We start from the raw sequence: 19,883 nt of genomic DNA, 5'->3' as shown, positions 1-19,883 counted from the left end.
TTGCAACTGGCCTGAGAGCTCCCATTTGACTATGCAGAAGCCATCGTCTACCAAGCCTGCCTGTAGGAAGGAGATATATTAAGCCTTGGAGCAAAGAGCCACAGAGACAAGAGGAAGAATTGAGTCCTGCTTTCCATTCCTGGTTCTAGCTTCTAGGCTCACCCTGGAAGCCCAGTTGCCCTTGTTGTGTTAAAGAGCTGAGCCATGCCTGCAATGTTATAACAAGCCTTACAATTTTGCTGAATCTAGTTCAAGCTAACTTTCATTACCTGCAACGAAACAGTACTAATTAATGAAACAAAATAAGGTTGATTCTTTGCTGTGGTTTTTACTTCCTGTAAGAGTGTTGTTCCAGCAGCTTCAGAGACAACTGGTAGGGAAGGTAGGAGTTACCCACTTTCAAAGCCAAACCAAGCACAGAACTCATGGGAGGCTGTTAAGATATGTGATTAATGCACTATGGGCGGTTTTGAATTCTGGTTGACTATAGGGACCATTATTTTAAAGGTTCTTCAAAAGGTATTTTTGAAATTAACTACTGAAACATGAAATAATGTGGATGGATCTCAAAAGCATTATGGCAAAAACCAGAAACATACTGTATGACTCCATTCACATGACATTTCAGAAAAGGCAAAACTGTAAGAGTAACAAACAGATTGGTGGTTGCTACGGACTGGCAGGAAGGGAGTAGCAGCAAAATGGAGACTTTCAGGGGGAGGGGGTGACAAAACTGTTTATATCTTGATTGCAGTTGTAGTCTTGAGACTGTAAGAATATATGCATTAGTTGATACTCCTAGAACAGTGCACTTTAAGATGGGGAATTTTGTTGAACCCAAATTATACCTCAATAAACCTGATTTGTTTTTAAAGAAGTAAATCTTGTCTTCCCTGTTTCATCCTCCCCTTGAAGTTCCATCCCATTTAAATCCCGTCCCTCTTCACTCCCAGCTCCAAACTTCCAGAGAAAGCAAATGATAGAAGCAACAGAAAGAAGGAGGCAGGTGTGGTTACTCCCAATGTACTGGGGAAAAATGACTTTTTGGTAGTACTGAGGTCCCAATAACTGCTTAGGATCCCAGAATGCCAACTTGCCATGGCCACTATGGCCATATTTGCAGGTTGTCTTGTACTCCACAGGAGCATTCTGACCCCAAAGGAATCCAGTCCTAAAGAATCATGGTCAGATTTTCATGAGGAAAAAACAAAATCATAAACCTATGTGGCAAGTTGCCCCTTTTGTTTTTGTATCACTCCACAACTTAAAGAATTTCCTTTTTTTCATGAATTACTACCAATCTTGTTTTGCTATTCTCTCATTCTTTCTTTCGTTTAAATTTTTAGATGAAGAAAATCCAATGCTAAAATGGGTACACCAAGAATAAAAACAGTGCTGCAAGAATCCCTGAAAAATAGTTGCCATTCTTTGTCCCATTTAGGGCTGCAGAGCTGACTCTGGAAGAAAACATGTGATGATAGACTGAAGAGGTGGAATAGACATGAGGGTTGACTTCGGTTGTCTGGGGAGCTTTATGAACTTTACTCACTTTTCACAAGACATTCAAAGGCAAAACACTACAGGTATGGACGTTGTGTGTGTGCACGTGTGCACACGTGTGTGCCTCTGTGTGTGTGTGATGCAAACAATTAAGAACTACACTTAAAGCAAAATGAATGCAGGACATAGTGTATAAATCTGAAGAGTGAGTCTATGGCATCAGATACCTGAGTCTGAAGCCCCACCCTTATAGCAGTACTTCTCTATACAATGGTCATTTGCCCCTTGCAGATGGAAGTGTGCCCATTATTCCTAGTATTATTAGGAAGGCAGAAATCAGTGGCTAAAGGCATGGGTTGTGGAGTCCGGGAACCACCTATTGATTGGAGACTTGGCTTTGATTATACTCTCGAGGACTGTTTCCCTATCTGTAGACAGGGAACATAAATATACATAGTTCACACAAAGTGTTTAACACAATGCCTGCGTCAAAGTCAGCACTCAGTAAATATTATTCTTATTCCTTTGAGATGGTCTTCTGAGGTTCTGGCTTTGAAATGGAATAGAGAAAGGGCCATTTGCTTTTCTCCCCACCTATCTCCTAACCAAAACCTTAAAATAATAATAAAAAAAAAAATCTCTAGTGTTGACAGTAGAAAATATTCACTGTGAATATTTCGGTCCATTTTTAACATATACAGTCTACTCTGAATTATCTGCACTAATGAAGCAGAGCAGGATGAAGGATAATCCACGAGGCTAATCTTTGGGGTGCATTCTCTGATTTCTGTTTAGCAGATTTACTCTGCTAATTATATGACTCTATTTTCTTGGGTTAATGTTAACATTCAATTGCATTCCTGAAGCATATGTCAGCTGGGGTGAGGAAGACAGCCAGAAGTGTGCTAGGAATCAGAGGAAAACTAGATCAGGCTTAAAAATTAACCACAATTAATCCCATAAAGTGGATAATAAAAAGTTGTGACTCTTAGCTTCCTTCCAACTCTGAAATTCTAGGAACCATATAACACTTTTAAAAGTATGTGCTCCATCTTCTAGTCACTCCTCACTCCCAGTATATTACCTTAATGTTGAAGAAGCAGCTGTAGCAATCTGGATAGATAACCAGTTTTGTTTCTGCTGGGCCAAAAAACTGGGTAATTGTACTAGGAACTTTCCTGTCACATCAGAGAATTACCCATAATTATGTGATAAAATGAAAACGCCTCTAACAGAAGCACACTCTCTGAGCAATTACAGTGAAATGATGACAGGCAGCTGAAAGCGATGGCGTTTGTGGAGTATCGATCTTCCCCAGAAGAGAGGGGATAGCTATTGAGAAGCGGGGGCGGGGGCGCAAAGCACCGATGGAAAGGATGCAGGAGGAAAACAACAGAACACTGAGTCACCTGGGTTTTTCTTTGCTGTGCACAAAACGCACTTTTTTCTCATTCACATCTTTCCAGCTAAAATGGCCAGCCTTGTCGAGCTGAACCTCTTTTCCGTTCCTTGAGAGCACTAGCTGACCATTGGTGGGAGTGCTCACAACATGGAACTGGAGGTCTTCCACCCTGCCATCCTGATCTTGGACATTCAGAAGGGGAAAATCCAGTGGCTTCATGGAACCAATTGCAAGGGTGAGAGAGCCATTCACATGAAGACTGGGCGTGTGTATTTTGCCTGGAAAACATATGAACCCAAAGGTCAGACTTGGTACATTCACTGATAAAGTTATTTATTTATTTTTAAAATTTTTCCTCTACTGTTTATTTTTAAGAGAGACAGAGAGAGAGAGAGAGAGAGAGAGAGAGAGAGAGAGAGAGAGTTTGAGCAGGGGAGGGGCAGAGAGAGAGAGAAGGAGACACAGAATCTGAAGCAGGCTCTGGGCTCTGAGCTGTTAGCACACAGCCCAATGTGGGGCTCAAACTCATGAACTATGAGATCATGACCTGAGCTGAAGCTGGACGTCCAACCGACTGAGTCACCCAGGTACCCCAAGGTTTTTTTATTTTTTAATAAATAGATTTGTAATGTTCATTCAGAAATGAGACTCTAGGCTATCGTAGACCATAAGCCTCCTTCTAATCCAGTGGTTCTCACCCCAGGATACATATGAAAATAACATAAAATCTCAATGTTAAACATAAACTTCTAAAAAATATAGCAGAAAATCTTTGTGAGCTTAAATTAGGCAATGCTTTCTTAGATATGACACAAAAAGTACAAGTGACAAAAGAAAAAAAAAGATAAATTGGACCAAAGTGCTTCAAAGGACACCAATAAGGAAGTAAACAAGTCAATTGCTAGAATGGGAGAAAATGTTTGCAAATTATATATCTGAAAACGGACATGTATCTGAAATATATACATCTTACAGCTCAATAAAAGACAAGTAACCCAGCTTAAAAATAGGCAAAGAATTTGAATCGCCATTTTTCAAAAGCAGATATACAAAGGCCAATAAGCACATGAAAAGGTGCTCAATGTCATTCATTAGTCATCAGGAAAATGCAAATCAAAGCCACAATGTGATACCACTTCATACCCACTATAAAGGACAATAAAAAGTGTTCCTGAGGATGTGGATGAATTGAAAATCTCATACGTTGCTGGTAGGAATGTAAAATGGTTCAGTTTGGTAGTTCCTCACCAGTAATTCTACTCGTAGGCATATACCCAAGAGAACTGAACACATATGTCACATAAAAACTTGTACCTGAATGTTCATAGCAGTGTTATACATAATAGCCCAAAAGTGCAAAGAACCCAAATGTCCATCAATTGGTGACTGAATAAATAAATCGTGGTATATCCATACAATGGAATATTATTAAACAACAAAAAGGGATGATGTACTGACACATCTTCCAATATAGAGGAACCTTGAAAATATTATTGCCAAGTGAAAAAAGCCACATGTAAAAAGCCACATATTGTACAATTCCATTTATGTGAAATGTCTAGAATAGTTAAACCCACAGAGACAGAAAGTAGATCAAAGGCTGCCAAGAACTGGGGCAAGGGAGCGCTAGACAGAGACTGCCAACAGTTACTGGATTTCTTTTTAGGATGAATAAAATGTCCTGGCATTATATAATGGTGTAATGAACACCATTTCAGTACACCACTGAACTGTGTACTTTAAAAGGTGAATTCTATGGTATGTGAATTATATGTCAATAATAACAATAAAGAATCATACAGGGATCTTTTAAAACAGTACCAATACTTGAGCTCCACCATCAGAGATTCTGACTTAAATGTTCTGGGGTGGGAACCTTAGTGATTTTACAAGCTCCCCAGGCAATCCTAATGGACTTCTAGGTTTGATAGCCACAGTTATAACCTAATTCATCCATCCCATCTGGCCTTCAGACCCATTAAGGGTAAGAAAAGAAGTGTCTGATACCATTTGCTAGAACAGTACCAGTTATCTATAATGAAGCATGATTATAAGTGGCTTATATTCAGAATTCATGTAAAGTATATACACTTTGTTTTAAAAATGTCCCATCTTTATCCATTCTTCCATTGATGGACAATAAATTATATTTAAAAAATAAGTAAAATAAAATAATATAAAATAAAATAAAATTTTCCCATCTTTGTCCATAGGAAACATCTGATGGATGAATATCCAATCATGATGATAATTGCATCCTGTCTCCTGCAAGCTGTTTTGCCTGGACTTTAATTATTAGTGTTTCCTTCTGCAAGTAGGTCAGACAGGACAGTTTGGGAATGGCAAGTTTCAAGGGAACTACTTCTACTGTAAGATTACTCTAATGAAAGTGGAATTCGTTTTCACAAGCTGACTTGTACCATGTCCCAAGAGGAGTAGGCTGACTCTCAAGTACTTGGGGTTTCCAGAAAGGTCCCAATAAAATAAGCCAAATATATCTTTTTCCCATGGGAAGTCTTAGTATCTTCAGAGGTCAGAAATTTAGAGACGGAAAATATGATTGACTACGGGTATTAAAATATGCCTCATGTTATTGATAAAGGACACTCAAAAGCTGAGGAATGCTCAACTATTATATAATCCTTAAACTTCATTTATCTATAAAACTTTGGGGCTCCAATTTAAGACTAAATGTAAATTTGCTTCTCTTTTGTTGTAAGGTGAAGTATCCATTGATGTGTTGGATAAAACTAGCTCCACTCCTTTAATATCACCTTCTTCTTTTTTTTTTTAAGTTTATTTATTTGAGAGAGACAGAGACAGTGTGAGCAGGGGAGGGGCAGAGACAGAGGGAGAGAGAGAATCCCAAGCAGGCTCTGCACTGCCAGCACAGAGCCCAACGTGGAGCTGGAACACACAAAACTCTGAGATCATGACCTGAGCTGAAACCGAGAGTCGGACACTTAACTGACTGAGCCACCCAGGAACCCCACTGTGTCACAGTTTTCTGCCAAATTTCTGATCTGATAGTTGGTACTTTCATGGCACACACTATTTCTTTTTCCCAAAGATCTTAGAAATTGCGTTTTCACAATTCCTATGTCCTATAGATAGTCCCTTACTTCTTAGCATTCCCAGAATGAGAATCCTGTATTTTGTATCACATGAGCCAACTATATCTGCAGATTCAGCCTTTGCATAGAGAAATGACAGGTTAATACACCAGACCATCAGATGGGAAGCACTTACCAGTGCACGTTTCATTAGAGTGGGCAGAGAAGCCAGGAATGCAGTTGGAAACACAAAGGCCACTCTTCAAAAAGAACCCATGGTCACAGAGGTGACACCAGTCCCTGCTGCTGCACTGTAAGCATGCTCGAGGGCAGGCTGTCAAGGAAAGGACACACTAAGTGAGGCACGCGAAAGGCACAGACACTCAGCTAGGGCCACCAGTGACAGAGAAATAAAGAGTGATAGCACATGACTCCCAACTACAGCAAAAAGGAATCTCCTCTAGAATCTCACAAGGAACCCATCTACCCTCTGAAGGAAAGTGAACACAGAACATCACTTTCACTTTATGCACTGTGATGTGAAAATGTTGCACATAAGTGGATTGTTTACAAAGTTGACCATATTGACTTGTAAGGGAGGTGGTTTATGGTGCCTAAGAGCATAGGCCCTTGCTGGGTTCCATTCCTCCTCTACCACTTACCGGCTGTCCACTTCGGGCAAGTTCCTTTAGCCATCTGTGGTGTGATTTTCTTGTCTTAAAAATGGGATAGAAATAACACCTAATGCAAATGACTGTTGGGAGGATTACATGTTTTATTATGTGAAGAGACTAGACTTTTGTGCGCCTAGGACTCAGCTATACTACTAATACCACTACTATTCTATTATTATTATTGTTGTTATTGCTGTTGTTATTGTTATTGTTATTACTATTTTAAATGCATGGGGAAAATAAGCTCTTTAAAGGACCATAGGATTATTTCCTTGGGTCAAGTCAATAAACTACAAATCGAGTCTTTACTCCCAAGTTTTTCTGCTTCCTTAGTGGAGATTTTATTATAGAGAGGTGGTATAGTATAGTGTAAAGGGCCCTGGACTGGCATCAGAAAACTTGGGTTTAATAACTGATTTTATGTTGCTTGGCCATTCTCTCTCTTGCTTAAGCCATTCTCTCTCTCTCTCTCTCTCTGTGTGTGTTCTTTTTTTTTTTTTTTTTTTTTTTGCTTATAAAACAGGATTCATAGTGTCTGCCATATTTCACCACCAAGTCATTGTGGGTATTAAACAAGCTCATGCAGACAGAGGAATCTGGTGAAAGGTAAAATGCCATGCGAGGGGAATGGCATCATTCTTACAGGCCAGATATTCTTCAAAGTGGGGTATATGGTACCAAGTTTTAAAGGAAATGATGAAAACAAACTGAGCAAACTCTCTTTGGGTTTAACTTTAGTGTGATCAAAAGGTTCAGTGTGTCTCACTAAATCGTCCTCACAAACCCTCTTCTTCAAGGGTATTGTGCCAATATCAAGGTCAGCGGTAATTCAGTCTATACACTGAAGATTCTGTGCCCATATCAACAGGGGTAATCCACTCTTAGTGGATACCTCACCTTAGTTCAATATAAGCCTTATATTCCATAAAATATTGACTTCATTTCCATAAAGACCTTTAGGGACAATATTGATTTGTGCAAGAGAATTATTGGCCTGCACTTCTATATTCGATTTAACCAGCAATTGGCAGATGTGCAGGGGAAGCCATCAATTACTTAGGCCGAGCTCCCTGGGTTTTCATTCTGCTTTTAATTCAAATTGTCCTTGGTTACCTGAGAATCAGCGCACCTGATTTACTTGCGGCCCTCGCTTTTCTCCAGAGAACTCAGCACAGTCTCCAAGTTACCTGCGCATTGGCGATTGGCGTGATCTGCAAAGTACCCCTTCTCACATTCCTGGACACACTGGGCTTCTAACAGGAAAAATGGCTCTTCACAGCGAGTGCACTCGTGGGGACCTTGGCATTGGAGACAGTGATTGCTACACCCTGAAGGACAAAAGTCAAATCAACAGAATTGTGTATGGCTTTCCAAGGGGCTCCTGGCCCTTGTGGGGAGGCAGCATTAGATGCCAAACAGTTAGATGACCCAATGTGTTGGACGAAGCAGAAGATGAGGAGTCAGGAACCGGGCTTCTGGTTGTTACTGCTCTACTTACCAGGGGGATGATTTAGGATCAGAGATTACATTCTCTGAGCCTCGATGCTCTCTCCCATTAAATGGGAGTGGACATATCGTCCTACCCAGCTCGCTGGGCAAAGACCGAAGTAAATAACAGAAAACACTGGGCAAACTTAGAAACTACACATATTAGCCATTATCATTATTAACTAGTCCATGGCTTTCTTGCCTGAAGTGTCCATCTTTCCTGACTCACCCAGTCAATTATCAGAGTCTCCCAAGAATGATCCCAGTAGTACTGTCTGTGCACTTTGCAGAGTTGTTCAGAGTCGGAAGGTTTTGCGGTGTTAAATCAAGACCCAAGGGGGTGGGGTTCAGAGGAAGGTGGTGGTGAGACATCCGGTACATTCAGGGCTTCAGGGGGCTGACGTGTGAGCACAGGCCTTCCATGTGCTCAAATGACCAGAGTACACACACCTCTGCATCTAGAGGACAGGACTGTTCAATGTTTCAGGAAATCCAAACCTTATACCTGTTTGTGTGGCCATATACCCCCAAGATTCCCATACTGACCTCAAATTTTAGCAAATATCGTGTCTGGACATGGGGGAAGGAGAGAGGGGGCATTTTGACTATAACAGAGAAAAACTCTTAGGAAAGAAACCAGAAATTAAATACAAAGCCAGAAAGGAAACTAGCCACAGACTGCTTGTCAGAACAGTAAAAACCAGAGGAGGCTGAACCCTGGCTTCAGCACAGAGCAGGGGCTCCAGACACTTACTCCTGCAGAGGCCCACGTCCCTGTAGAAGGATGGTGAGCACTGCTCCACGCAGGCCCCGTCCTGGAGAACGTAGCCATCCATGCACTGTAGGCAGTCGGTCCTCAGAGGCCCAGAGCACGCGTTGCAACTCCAATCACACTCTAGGAAGGAAGCCCACGTTAGATCACCTTCGTCTGTCCACCCTCAGTCCCAGCGACTAATTTATGAGGACGCTGCTGGCAGCCGCAAGGGTAAAGTGAGGACAACATGAAAGATGTCAGATAAGTGAGCCCTAACGAGGTTTCTGCTTGTAGTAGCCGGAACGCCTCTCTGAGGTTTAGTATTTCCTAATTATGTTGGACACGGGCATGTACAAGGATCACTCCATGCTTGTGCACAGGCTGCTTGTCAGTAGGGCTGCCAAGGAGCCAGATCAACTTAATCTTATTCCATAGCCCCAGAGTTCTTTATTCCTGTGCCATGGTGTCTTCATGCAATGCCAGCTACAGGGAGTGGGCAATCTGTCTCTGCAAAGACCTCCTTCAAATGCTCAATAGGTGAAGTGATGTCAGAGACTCAGCTAAGAATGCATCTGCTGCCTCCACTGACGCTGGCTGCCTGGCCTCCTGCCTCTCAAAAATCAGGTGTTGACCCACCCAACAGAGAGAACCACTGATGTTAAAATTAAATGGGGCACAAAGGAACAGTCCAGAAAGAAGAGGCTTACAGAAATCACAGAAGATCTCCCTAGCAGTAGAGCTGACTCATTAACATGTTCTTTGCTCAGTAAGCACCTATGGAATGCAGAGCACTAAAAGATGGGTAGAAAAAGTGGGTAGACTCTGACTTCAAGGAGTTAATGTGCTCATGGGTTCCAACCTTGGAACTGCACCCATGGGATCCAGAATGATTGTTAGAAATACAGATTATCAGGCCCAACATCAGAACTATTCAGTTAGTCTCAAGAACTGAGGCAAAAGAAAACATGTTGGGGCCACTATTGTTTTTGTTCTTATGACTATTATAGTTGTTGTTATAGTTGCTGTGGGTTTTTTAAATGTTTATTTATTATTTTTGAGAGAGAGAGAGAGAGAGAGAGAAAACGAGCAGGGGAGGGGCAGAGAGAGAGGGAGACACAGAATCTGAAGCAGGCTCCAGGCTCAGCGCTGTCAGCACAGAGCCCAATGAGGGGCTTGAACTCACGAACTGTGAGGTCATGACTTGAGCCAAGGTTGGATGCTTAACCGACTGAGCCACCCAAGTGCCCCATAGTTGTTGTGGTTTTTAAAGGCCCAGGCAACTCTGATGCAGCTAGAAAACTCATGCCTGAGAGCCAAAGTTCTAGCTGGCAAACTAAGTCCTTCATGCATGGAAGATGGGACAAGATAGGTTAAGTACTTGGGTTTTGAAGACACACAAGTCTCCATTTAAGCCATGGCTTAGATACTGTTCATCCACATGTCTTACACATCTTCCTTAAGTTATTTGAGCATCAGTTTCCCTATCTGTAAGACAGAGGCAAGAATAGTACCTATTTCATAAGGCTATTGCACAGAGTAAATGAAAGAATGAATGCAAAGGAGTTAGCACAGTGCCTGGCACAGAGTAACAGCTTAATAAATGTTTGCTGCTGAACTGTTTTTCTTGGAGAGCATTCTCCACTCAGGACATCCTCACTCCACCACCCCTCCCAGCTGAGAACTGAGGAAACTTCTCATTAGTCACCTTTCTCTCTTTCTTGATGCAACATTTCTAAGGCCCAAAGAAGCAGGTAAATGTGTAAGACAGTGCACGTGCTTCCAAGATTTCTAAAGTTAATCCCGCTCATTTATTTGGCTGAATCACTCCTGAGGGAAAATGACTAAAGCAGAGCCTTGAAAACTGCCAGCAAAGTTATGAAATCATTTACAACATGGAGGATTCGTGATAATCTTGTTTTTCACCACGTACTGACAACCACTGTTTAGAAGGGAAAAAACAGCAAAGCTTCTGTGGTCTTGAGCACCAGAGACCACCTAAGTTGACTACAAAGAGAATTCCTTTGAATAGTGTGCAATTTTGCAAAGCTTTAAAACATACCAGCATATGTGATAGATGTTTGGCCTCTCTACCTGAGCCCCAGCTAAGAGATGGGAGACATGTAGAATGGACGAATGGAGAAGGGAAATGGAATAGAAGGAAAATCCAGCCTTTACCTCTGTTCTTCTCCTTGCTGACCACTGCCATTCAAAGAGCAAAAGCCCCAAGAATTCTAACTACTGACAGAACAAGGAAAAGGGTACTCGGTTTTTGAAACTGCCCCCTTATAAACTCCTCGAGCACAGGACTATGCCTTTACTCATTTCAGTCTGTTAGACAGAGATGAACAAATAAGATAAGCATTAAGCATAGAGTCTAGCAATCTAGAGTTGTAAATGCAAGTGGCTCCAGGTCCCAGGAAAGTCATATAAATCTATGAACCAGGCCTGGTGTGACAGGATAGGGAGGGTTGGAGACTGTGGTGATCTGAAGATGCAACAGGACAAGACCTACTCATCTGCGACCAACTGCTGCATTATGGAAACGCACACCCAGGGTGGCCAGATCATCTGGCTTTTTCAAAACAGACAGGAAAACTCAGTCTTTGTATGTGATTCTTCTACATGTTAAAACGCATTAATGAGGGGGGCCTGGGTGGCTCAGTCAGTTCAGCAACTGACTCTTGATTTCGGTTCAGGTCATGATCTCACAGGTTGTGGGACTGAGCCTCATGTTGGGCTCTGCACTGGGTGTGGAACCTGCTTGGGATTCTCAGTCTCTCTTTGCCCCTCCCCCACTCATGCTCTCTAAAATAAAAATTTTAAAATTACATAAAATATAAAATGCATTAGTTAAAAAATTTAAAACACTAGAACACTAGGTGGACCAAAAATAACCCTGTCTTAGACCAACTACAACCTGGGGGTTTCCAGTGTGCCACCTTTGGTCTAATTACCAAAACCCTCCACAATAGTTGGCACACAGTAGGTGCTCAAAAATATTTTCTTGCACCTAGATGCTTAGTCGGTTAAGGTTCCAACTATGGCTCAGGTCATGATCTCATTGTTCATGAGTTTGAGCCCTGTGTCAGGCTCTGTGCGGACAGCTAGACTAGAGCCAGCTTCGGATTCTGTGTCTTCCTCACTCTCTGCCTCCCCCCGCTCTCTCTCTCTCTCAAAAATAAATAAACATTAGGGCCACCTGGGTGGCTCAGTCCGTTAAGCATCTGACTTCAGCTCAGGTCAGGATCTTGCAGTTCATGAGTTTAAGCCCCACATCAGGCTCTATGCTGACAGTTCAGAGCCTAGAGTCTGCTTCAGATTTTGTGTCTCCTGGATGGAGAACCATCTATCATGCTAATGGCCACCAAAAGAAAACTGGAGTGGCCATACTTATATCAGACAACCTAGATTTTAAAATAAAGACTGTAATAAGAGATTAAGAAGGACATTATATCATAATTAAGAGGTCTATCCACCAAGAAGACCTAACAATTGTAAACGTCTATGCCCCCAACATGAAAGCACCCAAATAAATAAATGAATTAATCACATACAGAAACTCATTGATAATAATACCATCATAGTAGGGGACTTCAACACCCTACTTACAGCAATTGGCAGATCATCTAAACAGAAAATCAACAAGGAAACCAATGGCTTTGAATGACACGCTGGACCAGATGGACTTAACAGATATATTCAGAACATTTGATCCTTAAGCAGCAGAATACACATTCTTCTTGAGTGCACATGGAATATTCTCCTAGATCACATACTGGGACACAAAACAGCCCTCAACAAGTACAAAAAGGTCGAGATCATACCATGCATATTTTTAGATCACAATGCTATGAAACTCGAAATCAACTACAAGAAAAAAATTGGAAAAACAACAAATACTTGGAGACTAACGAACATCCTACTACAGATTCTGTGTGTGTGTCTCTCTCTCTGCCCCTCCCCTGCTCAGGCTCTGTCTCTCTCTCTCTTTCAAAAACAAATAAACATTAAAAAATAAACAGGCACCTGGGTTGCTCAGCCAGTTAAGTGTCCGACCTCGGCTCAGGTCATAATCTCATGGTTTGTGAGTTCGAGCCCCATGTCAGGCTCTGTGCTGACAGCTTGAAGCCTGGAGCCTGCTTTGGATTCTGTGTCTTCCTCACTCTCTGCCCCTCCCCCGCTCATGTTCTGTCTCTCTCTGTCTCTCAAAAATAAATAAATGTTAAAAAAAATTAAAAAAATAAACAAAAAATATTTTCTTGATTAATAAATTACATACAGGGGTGACTAGGTGGTGTAGTCAGTTAAGCGGCCAACTCTTAATCTCAGGTCATGATTTCATGGTTTGTGAGTTCGAGCCCTACATCTGGCTCTGCACTGATGGTGCAGAACCTGCTTAGGATTGTCTCTCTCCCCCTTGCTCTCTGCCCCTTCCCTGATCATGTTCTCTCTCTCAAAATAAATAAACGTTAAAAAACAAAAAATAAATTACATACAAAGAAAAAATTACATACATACATTCATAATACATGATGACTTCTTGCTATCACCAGAGAAAGTCTAAACATATGACAGTATTTTCCCAGTGTGGGGGAGCAGACATTTACAGTAAAGGGAGCTCACTGAGTAAAAGAATCAATGCATAGTTCAGGAAGAGCTTTACCTCTGCATATCTTGGTGGAGAAGTCAAGATAGTACTGTGGGGCACAGCTCTCATACTGACATTCCCCAAAGAGCAGGACCTTGTTTGGATCTCGGCAGGAGGTACAGCCAGCCTGTGAATCACAGCTTCTACAATGTGTGCTGCATGCTGAGCAGATAGGGAAAGAAAATGACCAGATCATTACAATTGCAAATACTGAAGCACTGATCAAACCTAGACAGATGTTACAAAGGAGCAAAGCACTGCTCCAACCTGTTCTTTAATTATGGCTCATAACCCTCCCCTGTGATCAACAGAAAAGAAAATGTTCTTATTTTCCAGAGAAGATAAATTATAAACCCAGAGAAGATAAATTATAAACCCAAGAATTGAAATCCCACATCCAACTTGCACTGTGATGTAGCCACAGAACTTATATTTACTCCAGGATCTCTGGAATAATAGTCGAGAGGTGTTTAAACCTTACTTCTTAAGGAATCAAGTCCCCTGTAGTTCATGATGTGGACTCAGATTTTTGAATGATGCCAAGATAAAAATTAGGTATCAACTTTATTGGGAAGCTCAGGAAATCCCATATTTTAAGTCACAAAGGACTTTAAGGAGGCCTGGCTTACTGATTCACCCATTTGTAATTCTCAGCAGCTACTGAATTCAAGCATTCAGGGATGATCCCCAAATGTGGTCATGCTTCCATCTTCCCTAACTTAACAACTGGCATTTCTCTATCTCCTCAGTTGTCCATGCTATAAACCTTGGAGGCTATCTTGACACCCCCCTTTCTCTCATTCCTAATCCACTCACTCATTGAATCCTATTTATTCAAAGTTTTCTATGTGATTCTCAGAACTTTTTGTTTTTCTCCATATCCCCATGTACCAATACATCTAAGCCATCACTATCTCCTACCAGACAACTGTCATAGCCTCCTAATTGGTTTCCCCTTACTAAGTTTGACCCCCTTGCATTCTATTGTCCATGTCCCCATAAGAGTGATTTTTTTTTTAAATCTATACTGCTCAGGTTTCAGAGGACACTTTCATCTATAAACTCACTATCTTTCTTCAAACCTGAAAAGTTTCCAGCGATCATTTCTGCAAATATTGCTTCTCCATTATTGCCTCCATTCTTTCTACCTAGATATCTTAATACACACACTTGAATCCTCTCAATATAATCTCTAAGTCTCTTGTCTTTAACCCTTATGCATTCTTCAGTGACTTCTTCAAGAAGGCCTTCCTTGACTCTCTAAAGCAAGTCTCCCTGTCACTGCTCTTATAGCACCCCAGACATTTCATTCATGCCATACATAATAATTTTCATTTAAGTGATTATTTATCTTCTGCATCCTTTAAGCTATAAGCTTCATGAAAGCAAAGACCAGGTTTGTTTTGTTCCTTCCAATAGTGCCCAGTACCTAGCCGGTCATCCCTCATATTGTGGGTGTTTGATAAACATATGCACATAAATGAAAGAAGCCAGATATTGTTAATTATATATATTCAAGCATTAGTATCTCAGCCTCATTCTGAAATTTTCTCTAAGTACCTGTCAGAGGAAAAATCTAGAGAATGATCATGTGAGTTTTAGATCTAGAGAATATCAAAGTGTGTGGCACAGTGCAGGAAGATTACCTCCTGGTAAAAATAAAAAAGAAGTCCTCTTGTTTCACATATGAGAAATGTCATTGATATAAAATATTCATTAGAATATGTAGATTGGTAATTAAAGGTCCTAGAAAAATTCTAGACTGGATTATCAAACAGATGGTTTGAGAATAATTAGAAATAAATATTTTAATTTTTGGAAACTTATATGAAATTAAACTGCCATTTCTTTTTTTTTTTAATTTGGGTAGAATTTTTACACATGATGTATCTTAATTTTGGCAAACGGTTTGACAAAAATCTCAATGATAAGCCTGTGAATACAAAAATTAAGGGAGGACTAGTAGTTTTAGGTGGATTTGAAGACGGTTGAAATACATACTCAAAAAGTTATCAGTAAATCTTTGCAATTAGTAAAATGTCTTTAGTAGAATATTATGATGAAGTCTTAATTTTTTACTCGATCAATATTTTTATTAATAACTTTAATAAAAACAAAGAAATGCTAATGATATTTAAATATGCCACATACGCCTAATAGTCACATTTTGCCAGAACAACTCAAACTCAGTTTTAGCTAGTTAAAGCAATAAACTAAAAGGAATCAGATGAAATAAGCAAAACTGTAGGTCCTACATTTATTGCCTTTAACCAATTGCACAAATAAAGGAAACAGGAGGCCTGTTTAGACAGTAGTTCCTATAAAAAATTATCTAAGAATTTTAGTTGATTAAAAGCTTATTAAAGGTATGATATGGTGACTAAAGAAACCAACTCAATCTTAAACTGCAGAGCCTTGATATGACCTAAAGGTTAGCTGGACCCGCTGCTTGGCATAGAGCTGCAAAATGAAGCCCAAATGCCACTTCCCCAGCTTAGAGTTACAGGACAATGCCCTGTCCTGATAGCTGAGAGCGTCTTGTGATTTACTTCCTCAAGCGCCGATATATCTTCTTATTCTTGAATCCTTCTATGCAGGCCTTCATACTGGCTTCCAAAAGAAATGGATTTGTGCGTTTTGAAATGCTAGAAGACTATATGGAGATTTGGAGGGATGCAGCAATATCACACCGAGGATCAGGGAGCTTCCACCATGTCTATCTGAACCTTTCTTCCTCTTTCACTGAACCCCTCATCTCTTACCAAGGCAATGCACAAATGACCTTGTCCTACTCAGAGCAGTTCTGCAATACCAAAGCCCCTTGGTTTTTCAGCTTCCGTCTCCAAAAGAATGTGGGTAAGGAGCATTTTCTCCATCTTCGGATATTCAGACCACACATGGTATTAGTCATGTTGGTGTGGTCACATCTAGAGTCCCTGGTGCTGCTCTCTGAGGTCTGGGACCCCAGAAAGTGCCAAGAGGACAGTGAAGATGGTGGTAGGTGGACCAGTGAGGGAAGCAGAAATGTACTTTAATGATCACTCATCAAGGAGGAAGGGACCTCACAGCTCAGGAAGTCCACCCTCCTTGTTAAACAGGCTCTGAGAGAGGGTCATCCACTGCTGCTCCAATACTCTGTTGGCTCCAGTTTTGTCAGAGCAGCAAAGTGCAAGTGGGAAATGACAGTTAATTTCAAACTTTGGAAGGCAATAAGGTGAATGGGGAAGGGGACTTATTCTATACCGCTCCAGAGGGGAGCATTGGAGGGCCGATGAGAAAGAACAGTCGGACAATGAAAAAACCATCACCCCCTGCAATGGACCTGGTGTCCTTCCTCATCGGTAGAAGTCTGTGAGGGGGAGTGACACCGAATCCTTGCAGTGGGTGCAAGGTTGCCTCTGGCCACCCTGGAGTTCTCCTCCTCACCTCTAAAGTGCTACAGTTTCAAGTACTGAGAGCCTCATTTATCATCTCTTTTTTAAAGTTCCTGCCTCAACTGATTATCCTTGAATATAGAGCTCAGTATATAATTTCTAAACATTTCTATAACCAAAATCCAGACAGTTCTCCAGCTCTTACTTTCTTCTATTAATGCCTCCCCTTAATACCGGTTATATTTCCTTAAAAGCCCTTCACTGCACAATTTCTAAAATTGTCAGGCCTATAATTGTCTACAATGATGAGCGTTAGACGGGAACACTGTTGATTTTTTTTTACATGCTAGAAACTCAAATATCCCAACTTAAGGGCATGCTTCATTCAATCTTTGAAAGAATGAACCTTAAGCTTTAGCAAAGGACTAAAGCTGGGAGGTTCTTGATTTAACTGAAATAGTCTATGAAATCCTATTTACATGGTAGCACAGAAAATGTATTTGTGCGGAAATCACCTTGCACCAAGGAAAAATCTTCTCAGAAAGAAACATTTTGATGCAATGGTCTTTTTTTTTTTTTTTTTTTTTTGTCATCCAAAGATTCTATTTTTTTCTTTTGAACTTTTATTTCTGTGATTCCACTGCTGTGAAGAGCCTCATCAATCTCAGTCACCATTTCTCCACCAACAGTCTCTTGCTCTTGAACAGAACATGCAAGTATTTCATTCGTGTCTCTTGTGTTAGAGAATCTGTAGATACTGGTAGACAGTTGATATATACTGAGCAAAGTTTTTGTTATAAAAGCAAAGAAATTTTTCATGAGTCTGAAAAGGCTGTTTATCTCTGGTACCTCAACAGATGATGCAAAATGGTGAGTCCCACATAAATTCATTTCAAATGTAAATCCTTGCAAGCATCTCAGTAAACTAATAGTAGTAACTATCTTTCTGTCTATAAAATATAAATATCTTAAACTGCTTGATTTTGCCTCTCATTCTGGAGGAGGAGGAGGAGGAGGATGATGACGAAGACAATGACAATAGTTAATCTATACAGAAAGCTTGTTCCCTGCTAAGATCCATGCCAAGTGCAAGGTACCATTATAATCCCCCTTTGACAGAAAAAGAAACTGAGGCCTAGAAGTTAATTCACCTGCTCAAGGGCACAAAGCTAGTAAGTGGTAGGTAGGCCTTGAACTTTAGTCACATGACTCCAGAGCCCACCTTCCTAACCACCAGTCTATAATTCCCTCAGTATGGTACTTCTAGGACATAAAATTGAAATACCAACTCTGTATTTGTTGGCTGTCATTTTCAAAAGGAAAAAGTATAACAAAATTTTTTTGCAAATGACACTTTAGTGATTGAAATAAAGTAAGCCGCCTCAGCATATCACAAAAAATGTTCCTTCATCTGCGAAGGATTTCCTGATTTCTTTTCTACTCCAATTTGCCCTTTCCCTCATTTATCCTAACTCTTTGTTTGTGCCTGACACAAGTAATTAATCATATTTTGACTTACTTGAGAAATAAGACATCTATACAAGTAACTCTCATGCGAGACAAAATAACTACTGTTTGAACAGAAACCAAATGCTTTGTGGCATGTCAAGCCTTGTGCATTGTCAATATTCAACAAATATATACAGAAAACAAATTAAATCCAGACAAGTGCTTAGGTCACTGGTCACTGATTGTGTACCAGAGCGAGTTCCACTCTCTGCTCAGGATCTTGGAATTGAATTGCCGAGAGAAACCACAAGGATAAAATAGACCAATACTATTTTAAAAATGAGGTAACTAGAGAACAGAGAAGCTAAATGAGTGGCCTCAGATCACACAGCTGGTCCTCGCAGAGGAGATCCCTAGCCCAGCACCTCCCGGTTAGGCCAATGTCTGAATTATAGCCTGCTAATGGCATCCATACACCTTTGTAGATTAACTGTCTTTTTATTTATTTTTTTTTTAATTTTTTTTAACGTTTATTTATTTTTGAGACAGAGAGAGACAGAGCATGAACAGGGGAGGGGCAGAGAGAGAGGGAGACACAGAATCTGAAACAGGCTCCAGGCTCTGAGCTGTCAGCACAGAGCCCGACGCGGGGCTTGAACTCACGGACCATGAGATCATGACCTGAGCCGAAGTCCGACGCTTAACCGACCAAGCCACCCAGGCACCCCTTAACTGTCTTTTTAAAAAAGTAAAGGCTATCAAGTGGGAATATGGACGCAAGAACTTAATATTTCCTGCAGTGACTCCAGAAGAGCAGGAAAGGAGAGAAATTTCATTTTTAAAAACCTACGCTGACAAGCACGGCCATCATCGAGATAGTGCCCGGGGAAGCAGGCGGTGCTGCAGGTCCCAAGGTGGGACAGCACGAGGTTGGCGTCACAGGAGGTGCAGGAGAAGGGTCCTGCACCCTGGCAGGTCCTGCAGGAGGAGTGACATTCTGCAGAGAAAAAAAGAGACACAAAGAGAATCTATGAAGTCAAACTCCTTTCCAAAGCAGCAGCCTGAGAGGCGTTAGTAAAAGCCCCAACTGAGAATGTTAGCATGTTAGCTGGTCTGGTTTACTGTCTCACAGCATGCTTCCCGCCTTCTCTCTCTCTCTCTCTCTCTCTCTCTCTCTCGGTTCAAATCTTCTCCACTACTGCCCCAAAGAGAAACTCGTGAGGCACCACCAGCTCCTGTATCCAGCACTTACTCACTTTTACAAGCTCCTCTCTCTGAGTAGAATCCAGAAGGGCAATCAGGAACACAGTGGTCCCCCAGCAGCAGGTACCGGGCATTCTGGCAGCTCAGGCAGATGCTCCCGGTGTTGTGGAGGTCGGCTGCACAGTGCTGGCACAGAGGATGGCAGTCTGGAGAGGGCAGGGGAGCACACAGAAGGCATGGACAGCATGAGCACGAGGTCTCATTACCACACCCAAGGGCAGAAGGGATCGCAATTACCCCCGCTGCAGCACGGAAAGCAGGAAAAGAGCTCGAAGGCA

The 19,883-nt window shown here is 41.3% G+C and overlaps 1 protein-coding gene across 1 annotated transcript in view; it reads right to left on the bottom strand.

Annotated features, from left to right (window-relative positions):
- FRAS1 (Fraser extracellular matrix complex subunit 1) overlaps nt 1-19,883 on the bottom strand; it is a 293,351-nt gene that overhangs the window by 148,209 nt on the left and 125,259 nt on the right. Inside the window, exons 20-26 of the mRNA XM_047092267.1 lie at nt 19,599-19,751; nt 19,193-19,339; nt 13,535-13,681; nt 8,872-9,012; nt 7,817-7,957; nt 6,152-6,289; nt 2,910-3,180 (exon numbers count right to left, since the gene is read on the bottom strand). Coding sequence (XP_046948223.1) covers nt 2,910-3,180; nt 6,152-6,289; nt 7,817-7,957; nt 8,872-9,012; nt 13,535-13,681; nt 19,193-19,339; nt 19,599-19,751 — 1,138 coding nt within the window. The remainder of the gene's footprint in view (nt 1-2,909; nt 3,181-6,151; nt 6,290-7,816; nt 7,958-8,871; nt 9,013-13,534; nt 13,682-19,192; nt 19,340-19,598; nt 19,752-19,883) is intronic.

This window comes from Lynx rufus, unplaced genomic scaffold (genome assembly GCF_022079265.1).
Source record: "Lynx rufus isolate CCGP_SWC_20201006 ecotype Redwood Valley unplaced genomic scaffold, mLynRuf1.p SCAF_3, whole genome shotgun sequence".
Taxonomy (NCBI): Eukaryota; Metazoa; Chordata; class Mammalia; order Carnivora; family Felidae; genus Lynx; species Lynx rufus.
This window is presented reverse-complemented; position numbering and strand designations above follow the sequence as displayed.